The 17,789-nt window shown below is 41.3% G+C and overlaps 1 protein-coding gene across 2 annotated transcripts; it reads left to right on the top strand.

Annotated features, from left to right (window-relative positions):
* Nucleotides 1-563: 563 nt before the first annotated feature.
* polq (polymerase (DNA directed), theta) lies at nt 564-17,765 on the top strand. 2 transcript variants are annotated; one of them, XM_085163665.1, is made up of 35 exons: nt 569-1,053; nt 1,188-1,287; nt 1,365-1,837; nt 1,930-2,159; nt 2,786-2,962; nt 3,477-3,607; nt 3,710-3,866; nt 4,203-4,314; nt 4,418-4,619; nt 4,696-4,837; nt 5,004-5,150; nt 5,411-5,623; nt 5,728-5,870; nt 6,056-6,245; nt 6,519-6,661; nt 6,861-7,054; nt 7,406-7,530; nt 8,033-8,276; nt 9,040-10,585; nt 10,669-12,271; nt 12,436-12,576; nt 12,666-12,868; nt 13,403-13,610; nt 13,688-13,881; nt 13,993-14,121; nt 14,257-14,431; nt 14,545-14,668; nt 15,383-15,483; nt 15,610-15,692; nt 15,770-15,871; nt 15,956-16,067; nt 16,699-16,823; nt 16,932-17,067; nt 17,183-17,289; nt 17,366-17,765. In XM_085163665.1, exons 1-35 carry the CDS (start codon nt 986-988, stop codon nt 17,477-17,479), a joined length of 8,394 nt encoding a protein of 2,797 aa, XP_085019791.1. In that variant the 5' UTR covers nt 569-985; the 3' UTR covers nt 17,480-17,765. The 2 variants fall into 2 exon arrangements, with proteins under 2 accessions (XP_085019790.1, XP_085019791.1); XM_085163664.1 differs by having other exon boundaries at nt 564-1,053; nt 17,183-17,765.
* The last annotated feature ends 24 nt before the right edge of the window (nt 17,766-17,789 follow it).

Below are 17,789 nucleotides of genomic sequence, written 5' to 3'. Positions count from 1 at the left end.
CCAGAAAAGAAATGGAAAGAAGTAGCACTTCATAAGAGACGCAATACCTTCTGGGTTAATTTCGAAAATTTTACAATGTAGTAATTTTTCTGAATTTAAGGCATTATGTGTTTTTCAGTAAATACCCTGGAGCATAATTATTTTTGCCAAAACATAAAACATAATAAAACATGTATTAAACAACATTTTATTTAATTTGTCAGTTATCAGTATTAACTTTATTTACACTACACATACATGGTATATTATACTAATGTGTGTTCTTTGCGTCATCAGCATGTATACGGTATGGTCAAGGAAGAATAGATAAATTGTGAAAAAAGGGAAAAAAGAAAAATAAACTGCTGTACAGTAAATGAAACCACGCAACAGTATATACAATTACTTCAATCACCTCTGCCCTGGGCATCTACAAATATGAAATACTTGCTTGTTCATTTATAATCATTTGATAATAGACTATAACATATAAGAACAGCTATGGAACCCATTTTGTGTGTAATGGATAGTTTTACTTTTATATTGTAAGGTTCAATAAGCTTTAGAATGTATTACTTTTACGTTTACGTAAGTGGTAAAGTAGAAAGTAAAAGTACCACTGTAAATACACAATCATTATTCACTACACAATCATTATCCACATCAATCATTATTAATAGTCAATGTAGAATAGATAGTAGTAGCAATAGTGATGCTAAATGGAACTTTGCTTAGGAACAGCTTGTATTCCGTCGGACTGTTTTAGCGAAACACCGGTGTGGCGCTCCGGCGGTCTTTTTGATTTGAGATTTGTTTATCAAACTAGAAGTTTTTTTATTGTTGTTTTTTCGCTACTAAAATAATTACTTAAGAGTTGACTATTGCTTTCTTTTGTTTTGTAAACATCAAATTGAGTTTATAAGCCTGTGTCGAGGGTAAATTTATGTCATGTTAATTCACATCCACTTACTCGGGCGTTCACTAAAACCTCTGCAGTTTGTTCAGCATGAACACCTCGGGTCCTCAGAAAAAAAGGAGCTACATGGGACAGCACCAGGTCAAAAAGAAAACAAGGTGAGTAACCTGTTTCACTTCATTTATCTGCAATGACATTTATGAACAGTCAGCTGTTGCTTGGAGACACCAATATTAATATAATCGCCAGTCGTACGTGTTGAAGTAATGAATGCACTTATTTCTGCGCACAGCTTCCAAGCTCATGATGAGCCACCAAACGGAGACAGACAGAAAACAAGCCTGTCAGACAAAACAAACGGATCACAGAACAGCAACAAAGACAACTGCAAGGTGAGTGGAACAGCTTATTTTACTCTCTTTTTCCTTCTTTGATTCAAATAAATCATAAGCATTGTTTTTTGTCTTAGAACGGAGGAGCTGTGTTTCTGCTGGGGGAGTCCACTTTAGCTCTCAGTGAAGAGGTCCTGCAGGCGCTAGACGTTGTGGACCCTGTGAAGCCCGCAGTAAACAGACATGCCCCGGAAAGACCATCATCAGCATCAACTCCCTTTGCCCCTTTACACCCCCTTGCACTAGTTGCACAAAATGAAAAGGAGATAGATTTGGCGCAGATCAGAGATGGAGTATCTTTTCACGCCTCAGACAAAAGATCCCGCAGACACCCTTGCCCTATTGATGGAGTCTGTGAGCCTAGAGGGGATAGCAAGCGAGCGAGATGGAGAGCTGACTGCAAAGAGCTTGCTCAAAAGCTTCTCTTCAGTGAGGACTCAGAGGAAGTGGAACATCCACAGAGCACTACTTCAAAGCTTGCTTCTGCCGTTGTCAACATTGTAGCTTGCCAGAACACACAAAACAGTCATCAAGCAGGCACTTCCAGCATGTGTGTTTTAACTTGTCTAGCTTTTGTATTATTTCTTTAATGTCCTCCTGAACTGCTTCTGTCAACATATTCTCTCTTGCTCTGTTCCACAGCCAGAAGCTTGTGTCTAAAAGAAAGAGTTCTCCTTTTAGTGAAGACAAAAATGGGTCAAGTAAGAATGGCCATCTATCCAGGGACTACATCTTGTTCAACCCCACCCGTCTCGCAGCAGCTATAAAGAGGGCCAAACTCCAGCGATCGTTACAGAGTCAGTCTGCTTCTGTGCTCACAGTCCCCAGTGGCTTAGAGCTCAGCACTCTCAGTGACACGTTGCCTCATCCAGGTAAAGTACACCAGGCACTGACATAAAACCGTCGAGCTAGATTAACCATTCAGCTGGCTGCTGGATGAAACACAGATGAACTATTGTGTGTGTTACTGCATACAGCTCAGGAATGTGCACAGAAATAACCAAGGTTGTAAAATTTGATATGATAAGTAAACCCTCTTCAGAACATGGTTTCAATATCAACGTTCATAGCATACATATCAATAGCAACATTTCCAAGCTGCTTCCCCTTAGATGAGAAATGAGGTAGGGGATTTTGTTTGTTTAGCACCAATCGCCAACAAAGCAGTTAAAACTGTTTTACATAAGACAAGGAAAGTCATGAAGACGAGAAGAAAAAAGGCCCAAATAAAATAAAGTTGCCTCATATTGAATATAATCAAAGGCAGTGGTGCGACCACTGAACACAGTTTTGAGGCCCTGCAGCAGGTGGCTATTTTATCCTTTTAGTAAACCAGTTTTGCAGCTTGTATGAATGGCTTTCTTGTTCATGTGTGCCAGATTTGGACTGTTTCAATAAACTGCATTTATATTTGACATGTGTGTGACATATCTGTTTTAAACAAAGCATTGAAGATTTTGATTCAACACTACGTGTAATAACTTGTGTCCTACTGTAGGTCCTGCCTTGTGTGCTCCTCCTGACCAAGCTGAAAAGCTGTTGCTTTCCAACTGGGGCTTACCAAAACCTGTGCTGGACCGATACCAGAAACATGGAGTGACTCGGATGTTTGAGTGGCAGGCTCAGTGCCTTGCTGTTGGACAGGTGCTGCGGGGAGGTAACCTGGTGTATTCTGGTAAGAATCTCAATGTTTTATGTTTTCTTTATTCTCTCCTCTATGAGCTCAAGGTTTCTAAAGTGGGTCTTGGGGAGAGAGGAGCAACAGGCATATCAGTTGGGAAAATATTTTCAATTATTATTTGTATTAGGCGACCGTGGTTCAGGGGTTGGGGAGCATATCTGTAACCGGAAGGTCGCCGGTTCAATCCCCGGGCTCTCTGTCCTGGTCGTTGTGTCCTTGGGCAAGACACTTTACCCTACCGCCTACTGGTGTTGGCCAGAGGGGCCGATGGCGCGATATGGCAGCCTCGCTTCTGTCAGTCTGCCCCAGGGCAGCTGTGGCTACAACTGTAGCTTGCCTCCACCAGTGTGTGAATGTGAGAGTGAATGAATAGTGGCATTGTAAAGCGCTTTGGGTGCCTTGAAAAGCGCTATATAAATCCAATCCATTATTATTATTATTATTATAGTATTGCTGTTGTTATTATTATTATTATTGTTTCGTTTTTTTTTGTTTTTTTTTATTTCAGCCCCTACTAGTGCTGGAAAAACTCTGGTGTCAGAGCTCTTGATGTTAAAGCGTGTGTTGGAGACAAAAAGAAAAGCTCTCTTCATCCTGCCATTTGTCTCTGTTGCAAAAGAGAAGATGCATTACCTTCAGGTGCGTGAGCAGTGAACAGAGAAATTCATGCATATGGTTATGGACAAAATGTTTTCTGCGTATATGTCTCAGTCTAACACACTTGTGTATCTTATCTTGTAGAGCATATTTGAAGAGGCAGGAGTTCGGGTGGAGGGGTACATGGGCAGCACCTCTGCTGCTGGAGGGTTCACAGCTCTGGATGTAGCTGTTTGCACCATAGAAAAAGCCAACTCTCTTATTAACAGACTCATTGAAGAGAATAGTATGACTCTTCTAGGTAATATATTTGTTATAGTTGCTAGTACTGAAACAGTTGAACAATTGAGTCGTCAATTGACGGTCATGTCAAACTTTTGCTTAACTGCAGCTTTTCAAGTTTAAGAAGTTCCTTCTTTTCTCACTTTTATCAGTGTAAACTGAATGCATTTGGGTTATTTGCAGGTATTTTATAAACTGAAATAAAAGAAGTAATTTAACAAAGTCAGTACACTACAGTAAATTACTAAATACAGAAATACTAAATTCTAAAATATTTTATTGCTTTGAAGTCCTAATTGTTTGCATTCATTGATATAATTTATAGAAAATGAGTTTGTTATTTTTGTGCTTCAAGGTATGGTAGTAGTAGATGAGCTGCATATGGTTGGAGATTCTGGAAGAGGATACCTGCTGGAATTGCTCTTAACTAAAATCCGCTACATTGCACAGAAGCAGAACAGCATGGGGTCTGTGCCATTTATTAAATTTTTTTTGGCCTGACCTTTTCTGAATTTGCAGTCTTTAAAAATCATGCTCCTCTGCCAAAAGTGTTAATTAGTCTTTCTGCAGGTCTCTTTCTGAGGGCATTCAAATAATCGGTATGAGTGCCACTTTGCCAAACCTCTCGCTCCTGGCTAGCTGGTTAGGTGCAGAGCTGTACCAGACAGACTATAGACCTGTACCCCTGCAGGAGCACCTCAAGGTGGGCTGCAACATCTATGACCAGAGTCTCTCTGTGGTCCGACATTTTACCCCTGCACTCCACGTTAAGGTAACTGAGTAAAGTCCAGAGATGAGACATAGTTTGTCATGAATAGTAGTATATTAACAGATTCTTTACGTCATAGGGTGATGATGACCACGTAGTGAGCTTGTGCTATGAGACAGCAAGAGAGGGCCACTGCGTGCTGCTATTCTGTCCTTCAAAGAACTGGTGTGAGAAACTGGCAGATACTATCGCGAGAGAGTTTTACAACCTCAGACATGCTGGTTTGTGAAGTTTAAATACTTATTTCAGAATGAGGTAGAACAATAGCCTGTTTTTGCAGCATGTTATGATATGCACATTCAGTTTTTTAATGAATTTATTATATTTGAGTCACAGAATTTTATCTCAAATCTTATGGTGTGGTATGTTTGGTATGTTTTTTCTCAGAGCGTCAGAGCGAAGCTGAGCCTCAGCCAGTGCGTCTGGATCAGGAGGGACTAGTGGATGTAATAGCTCAATTAAGACGAACTCCAGCTGGTTTGGACCCCATCCTGCAGCGCACTGTGCCATGGGGCGTGGCCTTCCACCATGCTGGTGAACACATTTATGCAATCCTTTTAACCACAGCTGAGTCTAGACTACTGGATATTAAGCCTAATTTGATGCCCCCACATTCAACAACTATTGTCAATAGTTGTTGAATAATATAACTATATTGTTATATTAAATCAACTTAGTTTAATTTCTTATTGGTCACCTGATTGGGGCCTGCCACGCAGTTTGAGAACCATTGTTCTAGACTAAATGCAATATTTTTTGAGTATGTTTATATGAGTTAATGTTTGACTCTGCAGGATTAACATTCGATGAACGTGACGTGTTGGAGGGAGCTTTTCGCCAGGGCATGATCAGAGTCCTGGCTGCCACCTCAACTCTCTCATCAGGGGTTAATCTCCCAGCGCGCAGGGTCATCATTCGAACTCCCACATTCAACGGTCACTTGCTGGATCCGCTCACATACAAACAGATGGCAGGACGAGCAGGGAGAAAAGGAATTGACACTACAGGTGTGTGAAGTCTTTCATGAATGAATGAAGTTTATTTTGTTTGCAAAATTGAATTAAAATTAGAGTTTTATTTTGTGTTTTATCATTTTGTCCTTTCCTTCAAGGTGAAAGTGTGCTGGTGTGTAAGGAGGCAGAGCGTCAGAAAGGTATCACTCTGCTTAAAGGTGCTCTTCAGCCAATCAGCAGCTGCCTGGTGAGAAGAGAGGGTGAAGGTGTTACCACTAGCATGCTACGAGCCATCCTGGAGGTATGATTATTATTCAAACTGGTAGGAATAGTAACAAGTTATGCTTAAAGTAGATTATTTCCTTCTTTTATAACAGCTATTGCACTAGTTTAACTGATGTACAGTCAAGGTACTTAACCTCACAGTGACTAAACAAGCAGCTGTAATTGTTTTGTCTTCCTTATTCCCCTCATTCTGACACACAGATAATCGTTGGAGGTGTAGCCAGCACTCCGCAAGATGTGAGATTGTATGCTTCGTGCTCACTTCTGGCTGCCAGCATGAAATGTCATGGCAAAAAAGTCTCCAAAGAAGAGACCAGTAAAGGCTCTATTGAGACCTGTGTTGAATGGTTGATGGAGAATGAATTTATTAACATTCAAAAAGATGGACAAGGTAATCCCACAGTTTTGATAATATCCTGCAGTATTCATCCTTTCATATAACTGCTAAACTGGTACATGATGAATAGGCCTTCAATAATATTATGTTCTGGTAGAAATGTATATTTCAAATAGTCATTTTCAACATTAAAAAAAATGTTTTCACAGTTAATTGATAAAAGACTAATTTCACTGTGATTCCTTTACTTTCTTTGATCCTAGTATCATTTTCTTATCAGATTTTCAGTGAATTATATGCTCTCTGTCCATATCTTTGCATACCCAGACGAGCGGTACTGTCCAACTCAACTTGGCGCCGCCACCCTTTCTTCCTCCCTATCTCCTCCTGAGGCTCTAGGAATATTTGCAGACCTGCAGCGGGCCATGAAGGGCTTTGTCCTGGAAAATGATTTGCACATTTTGTACCTGGTACATATATTAAAACTTGCTGGTACATTTTCTGTTGGCTATATAATACCTCTTAAGGTTGTTGATACATGCCTAATGGTGCTTAAATCCTAACTTTCTTATAGGTAACAGAAATATTTTGAGAGGACACATCTCTTAAAATTCCACACTGCTGCTCCAAATCTAAATATTTGAAATACTGTGTCTAAATTCTCCTCAGATCACTCCACTGTACGCAGAGTGGACCACCATAGATTGGTATCAGTTCTTCTGTCTGTGGGAGCAGCTGTCATCATCGATGAAGAGAGTAGCAGAACTGGTTGGCGTCCAGGAAGGCTTTTTGGCACGATCTGTCGGCGGGAAACTTGTTGCCAAGACAGAAAAGCAGCACAGACAAATGGCTATTCATAAACGGTAAAACACATTTATTATAATTTGAAAGTCATGTGTATAACATATACTTACTGAATATCCTTTACATTTAGTTTTCAGTTCACGTTTTCAGAACCTCAAACTGCTGCAAACCTTGAAATGTTATTGATGAATCAGGGTTTAGTACTGGATTACATTATATTGTTCATTGTGTGCATAGTGATTCCTAACATTGCGGCCCTTGTTTAAAAGCTGACTCATATGAGAAGCACGGGGGAAAAAGCCCAACCCCAAAACAAATAAGGGATATATTTCATTACTGGAAAAAGTATATTCTTTTGTTTGACTGAATCCTTTGTAATTCCCATCTTCTTTTCTTTCACTTGCTCTCAGGTTTTTCACAACTCTTGTACTGCAGGATCTGGTGAATGAGGTGCCTTTGGGAACTGTTGCAAACAAATACAACTGCAGTCGTGGGCAGTTACAATCTCTGCAGCAGTCTGCTTCCACGTATGCAGGTAGATACTTAAGAGATTAAGAGAAGTTGTTCCAGCGCCTCTGGAGGCTTGAGTGTAAAGCTTTTCTGAGGCTTGCAGCAGAGAACACGTTACACTTTAGAATACGCACCCTTTGAATTTGTGACAAAACTTTACCTTTAAACAGAACATTAACTCAATGCAAGAGGCAGGAACACTTCTGAGTGGTAGATACGCAGGAGAGACTTACCTCCACTACAACTTAAATGTGTTTCTGCACCTATATAAATAACTTATAGACAAGTATCCATCATTCATAGATGTCCATGTTTTTCAGTCAGGTTAGTATGAGATTTTCTAAGGTACTTCATGTTAACATATTTCGTTTCGTATTTTCGTTTCGTGTGCCTCAGACGTTTCGCTGGATCAGAATGGATCTAAATGCTGTTGAATCAGTGATCAGTGTAATCACAACAAGAAACGAAAGAAAAACAGAACAAAAAGCAACATGTTGGTAACTAAGCATGTAAATGTGTTCCCTCAGGTATGGTAACTGTGTTCTGCAAGCGTCTCGGCTGGCACAACATGGAACTGCTTTTATCCCAGTACCAGACCAGGTTGAGCTTTGGAGTCCAGAGGGAGCTGGTCGACCTGGTCAGAGTTTCCCTTCTGAATGCAACTCGAGCCAGAGCGCTCTACGCCCAAGACCTCTGCACTGTCGCAGAGCTGGCCAGAGCCACCGTAGCTGATGTTGAGAAAGCCCTGCGGAATGCCATCCCATTTAAGAGGTAGGTGTGTATTTGTGTTAAAGATATGAAGTCCCTGATAGAAGAATGGCACTTATTTGGTTCTGCTGTCTAGGCAAATAATGGCAGTGCTTTTTAAATTTTTAATCAGCGAATCTGATACATTTTTTCAAATGTGCTACGTACTGCATAAAAGGGATTTAAGGATTAAATGGGGAAAAATGGGTGGGCGGAGCATCTTAGTGGTGCATAAGGCACATAAGACGGCTTCCATCAAGGCCAGTGTATTTTTCATTTTTTTGCAATTTTAAAGAAAGCGACCTGGGTCTGCAGAAATATTTATTGGGGTTTTTCTTTGCCTGTGCTCCATTTCTCAAGAACTCTGACCTGGTAAATGTTGCAGAATGCTGCTGGAAAAACAGAGAAAAATAATATTGCCAAGAAATTAATCAGTGTAATCTGAACTTGATTAATTTTTTTTATTAATAACTTTTAAAGTTAATGCAACTGAATAATCCTGATGTGCTTACAGGAGGAACATAATTATATGCACATCAGTAAAAAAAAAAAAAAGGAATAACAATTGAATAACTGCACTGTGAATCAAACTAAAAAACAACCTTTAGTTCCAAGTCAATCTCTCACAGATCAAAATTTTTAGTTACCCCTGTAATGTAGCTGATGTGATAACAGTTGTGGTAAACCATCTAAACTGAAACTCAACTTCAAAAGGTATGCACTCAAGTTATAATCTCCTGAGAACTTTATAAGCTATAACCAGTCTTGTACTGTCTGCCTTCATCAGCTCCAAGCGTGCAGTGGATGAGAGTGAAGTGGAGGCAGCTGAGAGACGAAGCCTCCGATGTGTCTGGGTGACCGGTGGACGAGCTCTCACAGAACAGGAGGCAGCTGTTGAGATAGTGTCTGAGGCAAGGCTCCTTCTTCAAGAAGACCTGGCCCAGTTAGGAATTCACTGGGATCCTACAAGTCTTCCTCCTGGGGCTCCTGCTGTAAACAGCCCTGATGACCATCACTCTGGGGATTTGGACACCTCGTCCTCCTCGTGTCTCAGTGTACAAGAACCAGAGACAAACAATGATCATGGAGAAGAGATTAGGGAAGGCTGTAAAAGTGATGAAAAGATGTCTGAAGTGAAAATGGAGGGAAGGAACAGCAGGCAAAAAGGGGAATCAGGAAAAGAGCAGGGGAAGTTAGGAGTGATGGAATCAAAGAAAATACTGGAAGATCCCAGAAAGGAAGGCAGATATGACCCAGAAATCGGGGAAGCAAACAGAGAAGTTAAAGTGGAAAGAAAAAATGAAACATCAAAAGTAGTGACAAAGAAATCAATAACAAATGCTGCAGAAAATCAAGGTGAAAACGCAGAGAACATAGGGTCAGAGCAGGAAGAGAAGGGGTGCCACAAAGCAAAGCGAAAAGAAAGAGACGCAGATGGAGTCACGGTCTCAATCAGGAAAAAGAATTATCAAGTAAATCAGCCTGTTCCTGAACATAGCCTAACACAGGAGTTGGCTGAGATTATATCTAGCCCCCTAACTGTGCCTGCACCGGGACCACAGCCTCAGGCCTCACCTTCTCCAATACTGCTTCCACGTTTTAGAGCGCCAATATCACGGGCAGAACAACAGCAAACTGTTTCCACAAGGACAGTGAAAGGAGACTGCACCACAGGACTTACTGTTTCACCTGTGCAGCCTGGTATACTGAAGAGAGCCTTAAGAAAAGTCCTGCACTCCATACAGACTGACAAACATCTGCAAGATAACGTTGAGACCGCAGAAACGTCACACTCGAAACCTGCAATAGTTTCTTCAGTCAAAAATTCAGCTCATTCGGGTCAGCTGCTAGTAACTATTCCTGCCCCTCACCGTATGCACGAAACTCCTCCTCGTACTTCTGCACCTACAAATCCAGACACATTAAACTCTCCCCTCTCGGACTCTTCTGCCACTGTTCCTGAGGCCAAGCGAAGACGGATGGATGGTAGAGAGAAGTTTTCATCTCCTGAGCTCTACGGAGGAGATAAGACAGATGATGAAATTGAGGGGGATGTTAAAATGGGAGAAGAGAGTTTTGGTGACAGCTTTGAACTGGACACTCAGACAGAGAGAATCATTGTTCAACAGACAGATGAGGTCGTCAGGTGTATGGATCAGGCAGTTGAAACAAAAAAGAGAAGAGAAGATCAATTGTTGGAAGTAGCTGCAGGTCTGGAGGAAAATGGACACGAAAGAACAAATGGACTTAAAGGGCCAGACAAAGCACACCCCAGCTTCAATATTTCTCTCACAGATAGCCAGATGGAGCTCATCCTCAATACCAGCCATCAGGTAAGAGACTGGAAACATATATTATGCTAGAATTGTGTGAATATGATCGTCTTTATAAATACTTGTTTGTTCCTTTCTCAAAGATTTCACCTGAGCCAGGAGGTGGTGATAACATGGATAAAGATGAAAATGAAGGTGCATTTAATGATGAGGCCCCGGATCCTAATCAGACCTCTTCTGTGAGTCTTAACAGAAGCAGTAGCTTCCTTTTTGACAGCTTATATCACAGCCCTCTGCTGGCGGATCTGAGCCCGCACCAGATCCCTGACCAATCAGATGAGGAGGAATCTATAAACCAGGAGATGAAAGAAAAGTGTGCTTCATCGACCCAGGAGAGACGACGCAGTGAGCTTCTTGCCAACCAGGAAGCAGAGAAACAGGAGGCAATCCAATGGGGCGAGTCTTTCTTTAACCTGTCAGAGTGGGGTGACTCGCTGCTGATCGGTGAACACTATCTGGAAAGGCAGAGTTTGTTCAGACAAGCAGACGGTACTGAACAAGAGCATGAGCAAGTGAACCCAGAACAGAATGTTCTGTGTGAAGGACAGATGCAGCCACAACTCACTACTACACCTCAAAATGAACATGATGAGAAAAATCAAGGTCGTCTAAAAGACATTAAACAGCGTAGCACACAAGAAAGTGTTAAACCAGGAGGGAGACAGGAAATAGGTATTGAAGATGTTGAAAATGCAAAACATGTAGAGACTAAAGGAGAAGAGAAGGAAAATAAAAAGGAAATGGATGCCATATTGTCACATAATACAGTTTTTAAACAACCCTTTCTGCAAAATGCTCCAGAAAGTGCATTTGATTGTAGCCCTGGTTTACAAGAGATCTTTGACCGCTGGCCTAGCATGTCTGACCAGCCTTTGCAAAACACAACAGAAGGCCTCACAGTCATTCAAACGCATACTGCTGCTGCTGCAAACACAGCTGGTGCTCCACTGATACCAGAGTCCTCGAAGCAAGCAGGCAAAAAGAGGGAGAAGTTACAGCAATCTGCTGCTACAAGTAACTCTAAAGAAGGACGACCTTTAAGAAGTGACAGTGAAAATTTACTAGAAAGACCAGGCTCTGCTGGTGACCTCATTCCCCCAACTCAGGAAACACCACCTGTTACACCGAGAGTAAAGCTGACCACCTCATCCATCCAGTCGCCACTGAACCAGTCGATTCCGTCAAGCCGCTTTCAAGAAAAATTGGCAATTGCAAAATGTCCTAAAACTCCCACAGGAAACCATAATCTTCGATCAGTAGTTTCTGCTTCTGACAATAAGAGTCTAGAATCAACAACTGATCACCACCAAAAACGTGGACAGGAACCACAGACGCTACCTAATCCTGAACTAACAACTGTTCTGCAGTCTAATTTGAAAACCACATCCACCAGCGAGACCCTCAGCCCTCCCCGACACTCTGTTCCTCCATCCTCCCCACAGCCACAGCCTCTCTCTGATACAGAGTCACCTGTGTTTCACGAAAGCTTCACGCTTCAGCTGTCCCAGGATGCGTCTGTCTGTTCCAGAAACTCCGGGACTTTCTCCATCATAGACGTGGCAAGCGACAGGCGCCTCTTTGAAATGTTCATTAAAGAGTGGAAAACAAAACAGCGCTACTCTCTGGCTTTGGCCTGTGAAAGGACAGAGCAGCCTGAGGGGGAAATAGGAGGGAAACACAAGAGAGGTAACTGAAGAGTCATTTAGGGTGAAGCAGTTCCAAGGCACTCAATATATTTGCATCATTTGACAAAATTTCTTTAGCACCTGTATTTTTTTCTCGTCAGCATAAGCACCACTAAATTAGCCTGTGATGAGATCAGTGACTTCATCCATTTATTTTCTGTGCAGAGTCAGCAGCTCAGCACAGGCTCAACACGCCTGTTGGATTTCCATTAAGGAACAGCGAAGGGCTTGTTCTGATTGGATTGTCTGTATGCTGGGGAGGAAGAGACGCATACTATGTATCTCTGCAGGAAGAGCAGAGCAAAGGTAGCGACCGAAAAATATATGCAGGTTGACGTTACCAGCTCGCTCTTTAACAGTGTTTTCTCAGTTGACCTTGTTTGCGTTTCCTTTAGGCCTGAGCTCCAGTCTGGCCCCTCCTCCACTGGATAATGACTTGCCAGTAAATGAGAGGCTGGAGCATGTGAAAGCTTGTCTGAGCAGCCAATCAGCTGGTCATGAAGTGCGTGCGGTAGTTGTATATGACATCATACAGGTGTACAAGACACTTGTACTAAGCTGTGGAATCAGCTTGGAAGGAAATTGTGAAGACCCAAAGGTGAGAAAACAGAAAAACACTGAAGTCACGTGTGCAACCTGAAACTTCTCCATTCAAGTGCAGTTCATATTAAACTATCATTTTTATCTCAACCTGTGAGGTTTTGTGATTGCACCTTGGTAATATGTAAGGCTGACACTTAGAGAATTTTTGTATTTATTATAAACGATAAGAGATAATCCATCCATCCACCTCTTACTGCTTATCTGGGGTTGGCTCGTGGGGGCAGCAGTCTGAGCAGAAAAGCCCAGACTTCTCTCTCATTTAGGACACATCTTCCAGCTCATCCAGGGGGATATCAAGTCTTTTCCAAGTCAGCTGAGAGATACAATCTTTCCCGCGAGCAATAAGAGACGATCTGCTTATAATTATCAACATATTTTCTCAGCAATATATAAAAATAAATGTCCATTTTGTCTCAGATACACTAATAACATTACGGGTTTATGTCAATAAATACAGCTGCCACGGTTGGAGAGAAAAAATTGATAAAGAAAATAAATGTCATGCTGAAGTTGTGAATATCTATCACAGGTTGCGTGTTGGCTGCTGGACCCTGGCAGTGAGGAGAGGACTTTACCCAACATGGTCACTGTCTACTGTCCAGAAGAGTTACAACTGCTGGACGGACTTGGAAATGCACATTCACACTGTCCCCGTGTTAGGGCGGCAACCACAAGCGTGCTCATACACGGCGTCATGAACCATCTGACCGGCATGCTAGAGAAAGAGGGCACACTGAGTATAGAAACTCACACTCCATGTGTTCAGAAATATGCGTTTAGACATTTGTTTAACAATATTGTACATATATGTCAGATTTCTTCAGGAGCATAGAGATGCCTTCCCAGGTTTGTTTGGCCCATCTGGAACTGAACGGAGTCGGCTTCAGTGTTGAAGAGTGTGAACGACAAAAACACGTCATGCAAGCCAAACTGTCTGTGCTGGAATCTGAAGCTTACGCTCTGGCTGGACACAGCTTCTCCCTCACCTGCGTCGATGACATTGCACAGGTCAGACATTTCTTCTCCATCCCAGCTACGTTTTTGAGTAAAATTACCAATTAGTCTGCACAAAGCGTAGTAAGACTTCTGAACTTGTGTGTGCTCACATGTATGCCACAGGTGTTGTTCTTAGAACTCCACCTACCTCCAAATGGTGACGTAGGTGGATCAAAAAGTAAGAAAACTCTGGGATACACGAGGAGAGCAGGTGGCAGAGTGCGACTTGGGAAGCAGTTCAGCACCACAAAGGTGAAGCAATTTCACATTTCACCAAATTAATGTTGCTCCTGCACCTAATTGCTGTCAAGAAACATATTTATTATATTATAAAACTGTAAATCATTATTTTGGCTTCGTAACTCTAACATTTATTTCTCGAAGCAGGATGTTCTGGAGAAACTTCGCCCGCTGCACACGTTGCCAGGTGTAATTCTGGAGTGGAGACGTATCACTAACGCCTTGACTAAAGTGGTCTACCCTCTGCAGAGGGAAAAACAATACCACCCCACACTGGAGATGGACAGGATATACCCCATCGCTCAAACACACACAGCCACAGGTAAAACACAAACACCAGCACACGAAGACTTCTGAGATTTCACTGCTGTCAAATACATTTTCCCTTTAGGTTAAATATGAAGCCTGTAGTGACTTGGCTCATTCTGTCCTCAGGTAGAGTGAGTTTCACCGAGCCAAACATACAGAACGTCCCCAAAGACTTTGAGATTCACATGCCCACCATGGTGGGTGAGAGCCCACCTTCACAAGATGGCTGTTACAGGACGACCAAAGCAGGGTAAGGTTAAACTTGATCAAAGTGTTTTGTTTTTAAAAGGGGAATTCATCAAGTTTTAATTATGTAAACATGTTTTTTTTTTAAATTTAGCATTTTCTATGTTACAAAGAAACAAACAGGAAAGCGAAAGAAACGAACAAGAGGTCATGAGATGCAAAGACAGTCAATAAAAAGAAAAGAAAATAAAAAAATAAAAAAAGACAACTGTATATGTAAATGAGAAAACACGTTTCTCACTAAATAAATTCAGTTTCAGATTTTCTTTAGAAATAAAGTTGGCAGCTGTTACTGTAGGCCTGACCGCAGTTTTTTAAATTTATTTTACAGTACATGTAACTGTGTTAAAATATGTAGTTTGTTTTATTTGCCTCCTATTAAATGTGGCATATTGCTTAATAATAACCTGTAAAGTATTTTTCAGTGGAAAAAGTTAATAAATTAAATGAAAAGTTAATTTGCGCTGTGCTCATCTCTTTTATTATGCCGAATGTTCTGTTCATATTCATAGGTCTGTCTATGAAGTAGAAGTAGAAATAGGCCAACAACAGAGTAATAGTATTACATCCCTAAAATAATGCAAGACTTCCATATTTACATTGGATTAATGTGGGTGAGGTTTTTTTTCCCAAAACTAACTGCTTTAAAAGTTAAATAGCTAGGAGTGATGTAGCAGGGTGGACTTGCTATAAGGATTTTTTTACACTGTTGTTACAGAAAGAAGAGACGCTCTGTGGTATCTTCAGTCGCAGCTGGAACTTCAGAACAAGGCCCTGCCTTCTCTGTTAGCATGAGACATGCTTTCATTCCTTTTTCAGGTTAATATAATAATTCTCTAATAATAATACTGGTACATCCACATATAGTTCATATAGATGAGTGGTTACCTGTCCTTCCTGTAGCTTTGCCTCAGGCGCTTCTATAAGCTTTGTACTGTTGTGTAGGTGGAATGATATTAGCAGCTGATTACTCCCAGCTGGAGTTGAGAGTGCTAGCTCATCTCTCAAAGGATCAGCGTCTCCTGCAGGTCAGTGAAATTTAAATCTGGTTAATGGAAAGAAAACAATATGTAAACTCAAATTGTGAACTTTGCATGTTCACCAGGTGCTGAATGGTGGAGCAGATGTGTTTCGCTGCATTGCAGCTGAGTGGAAGAGTGTCGAGCCAGAGTCAGTGAATGACAGCCTCAGACAACAGGCAAAACAGGTACAACTAGGCTGGAAAGGGTAGACCACAAGGACATGCACACATGCAAGGTCACCAGGGGAGTACATGCTTCTGTGTTTGCAGATTTGCTATGGGATCATCTACGGGATGGGAGCAAAGTCTTTGGGGGAGCAAATGGGAGTGGATGAGAATGATGCAGCATGCTACATTGAGAGTTTCAAAGCCAGATACAAAGGTATACACCGGGGCTTCCCCACTACACGTCTCAATATTAGTAATATCACTAATATTAGCCGTGTATTTCCGGTTGTTGCCACAGTGTCTCTTACACCTGCTGCACACACGCATAATGTAGCAGTTCCCATGTGACTTTTTCTTCATCCAATTTGAGTCCATCTGAAAGACGCATGCATATTCTCTGCACTGTTATGCATCACACAATACTAAAAAACACAAATTCTGCATATGGGACAATCCAGTTCATGGGATGTGCTGCAGTATACAGGTTGGAATATTGATGGGTTTATAGCTACAATGAGATAACAAGAAAAAAAAATTAAAAACATTAAATGGAAATTATGTGCCTGTACTTGAAAAAAGAGACACAGCAAGATCTTGAATGTTTGTTTGGTTGATTTTTTTGAAGATTAGACTTATGTAAGTGTAAACTTCTTAATGTCGTTCAGTTATTATCAGTACTAAAACAAGCTGAGGAGCATAACAAGACCAAGAGTTGGATTAATAATCCAGTATAGCAGACCATGGTCAATTGTAGAGGGGGCTTGAACCACCGACAGGTTTGCTTTAAACTGGTTAAACTTACTTCTACATTCTCATTTTAAAACATTTTCTTTCTGACATTTCAGGGATCAATGCTTTTCTTAAACAGACTGTGAGGAACTGTATAAAGGACGGCTATGTCCAGACGCTGATGGGTCGCAGAAGATATCTACCTGGAATAACCAGCAACAATGGACACATCAAAGCTCATGTGAGCATGAGTTCTTTGACAGAATTTAGATGTGAAGCATGTCATTTAAAACTCATGCAGTGCTTCTTCCACTTTTTTCACCTTTTCCTTAAAACAAAACTTTTTTAGGCAGAGCGGCAGGCAGTGAACACAACCGTGCAGGGCTCTGCAGCTGATATTGTTAAGCTTGCCACTGTCAACATCCAGAAACGGCTACGAAATACGTATCCTGCAGCTCCTCCGTCTCACCAGCACACAAATTCAGGTGACCTGAACACAAATTATCTTTTTGTTTTTTTGCATTAATGCAACATGCAGGGAGCAATAACCCCTGCATCATGTTTAAGTCTGTAAATTAATCACGTCTGTAATCTCATCAGTCCATAATCATCGCAGAGCTGGAAGATCTCAACTCAGAGGAGCTTACTTCATCCTGCAGCTGCATGATGAACTCATCTACGAAGCCACAGAAGAAGACCTCATACAGGTACATAAAGGAATTACCGTTTGGGTTGCACACAGCTGTATGAAGTGTCTCTCACACAAACCTCTGCTTTTGTCAGGTTGCACAGATAGTCAAGAGAGAGATGGAGTCAGCAGTGAAACTCTATGTGAAGTTGAAGGCCAAAGTCAAAGTGGGACCCAGCTGGGGGAACCTGCAGGACCTCGATATATGAAATGTTACCGTTTGATATTTACCCCAGACGCAATGCACTTTTCCTCAGTTATTAATATGTAGATACTGTGTTATGTTTTTAATCACTACAGTGGCAATGATGAAATGTAGCAGTCCCACTATGAGATCTGAATGAACTTCTGAATGTATTTATAATTTAATTTCCCAAGGTACTGTATCAATTATATTTTTAGTTTAAAAAAAAAAAACCCCACAAACCTCAGTTACATGTAATATTTTCTCTCTATAAATATCTGACGTGATAAATTCAAATCATAGTGTCTGTATTTGTTGTAAAGTTTGACTTCGAA

The sequence above is a fragment of the Neolamprologus multifasciatus genome, chromosome 6 (genome assembly GCF_963576455.1).
Source record: "Neolamprologus multifasciatus chromosome 6, fNeoMul1.2, whole genome shotgun sequence".
NCBI lineage: Eukaryota > Metazoa > Chordata > Actinopteri > Cichliformes > Cichlidae > Neolamprologus > Neolamprologus multifasciatus.
The sequence above is the reverse complement of the archived record's forward strand: the minus strand, read 5'-3'. Positions and strand labels throughout refer to the sequence as shown.

What these genes read in the sequence shown, in the direction of transcription:
- polq (XM_085163664.1), top strand. Translation starts at nt 986, where the DNA reads ATGAACACCTCGGGTCCTCAGAAAAAAAGGAGCTACATGGGACAGCAC. An exon ending in TACAGGACGACCAAAGCAGG is followed by an intron (nt 14,669 to 15,382) that starts GTAAGGTTAAAC and finishes CTGTTGTTACAG; the next exon opens with AAAGAAGAGACGCTCTGTGG. An exon ending in TCAGACAACAGGCAAAACAG is followed by an intron (nt 15,872 to 15,955) that starts GTACAACTAGGC and finishes CTGTGTTTGCAG; the next exon opens with ATTTGCTATGGGATCATCTA.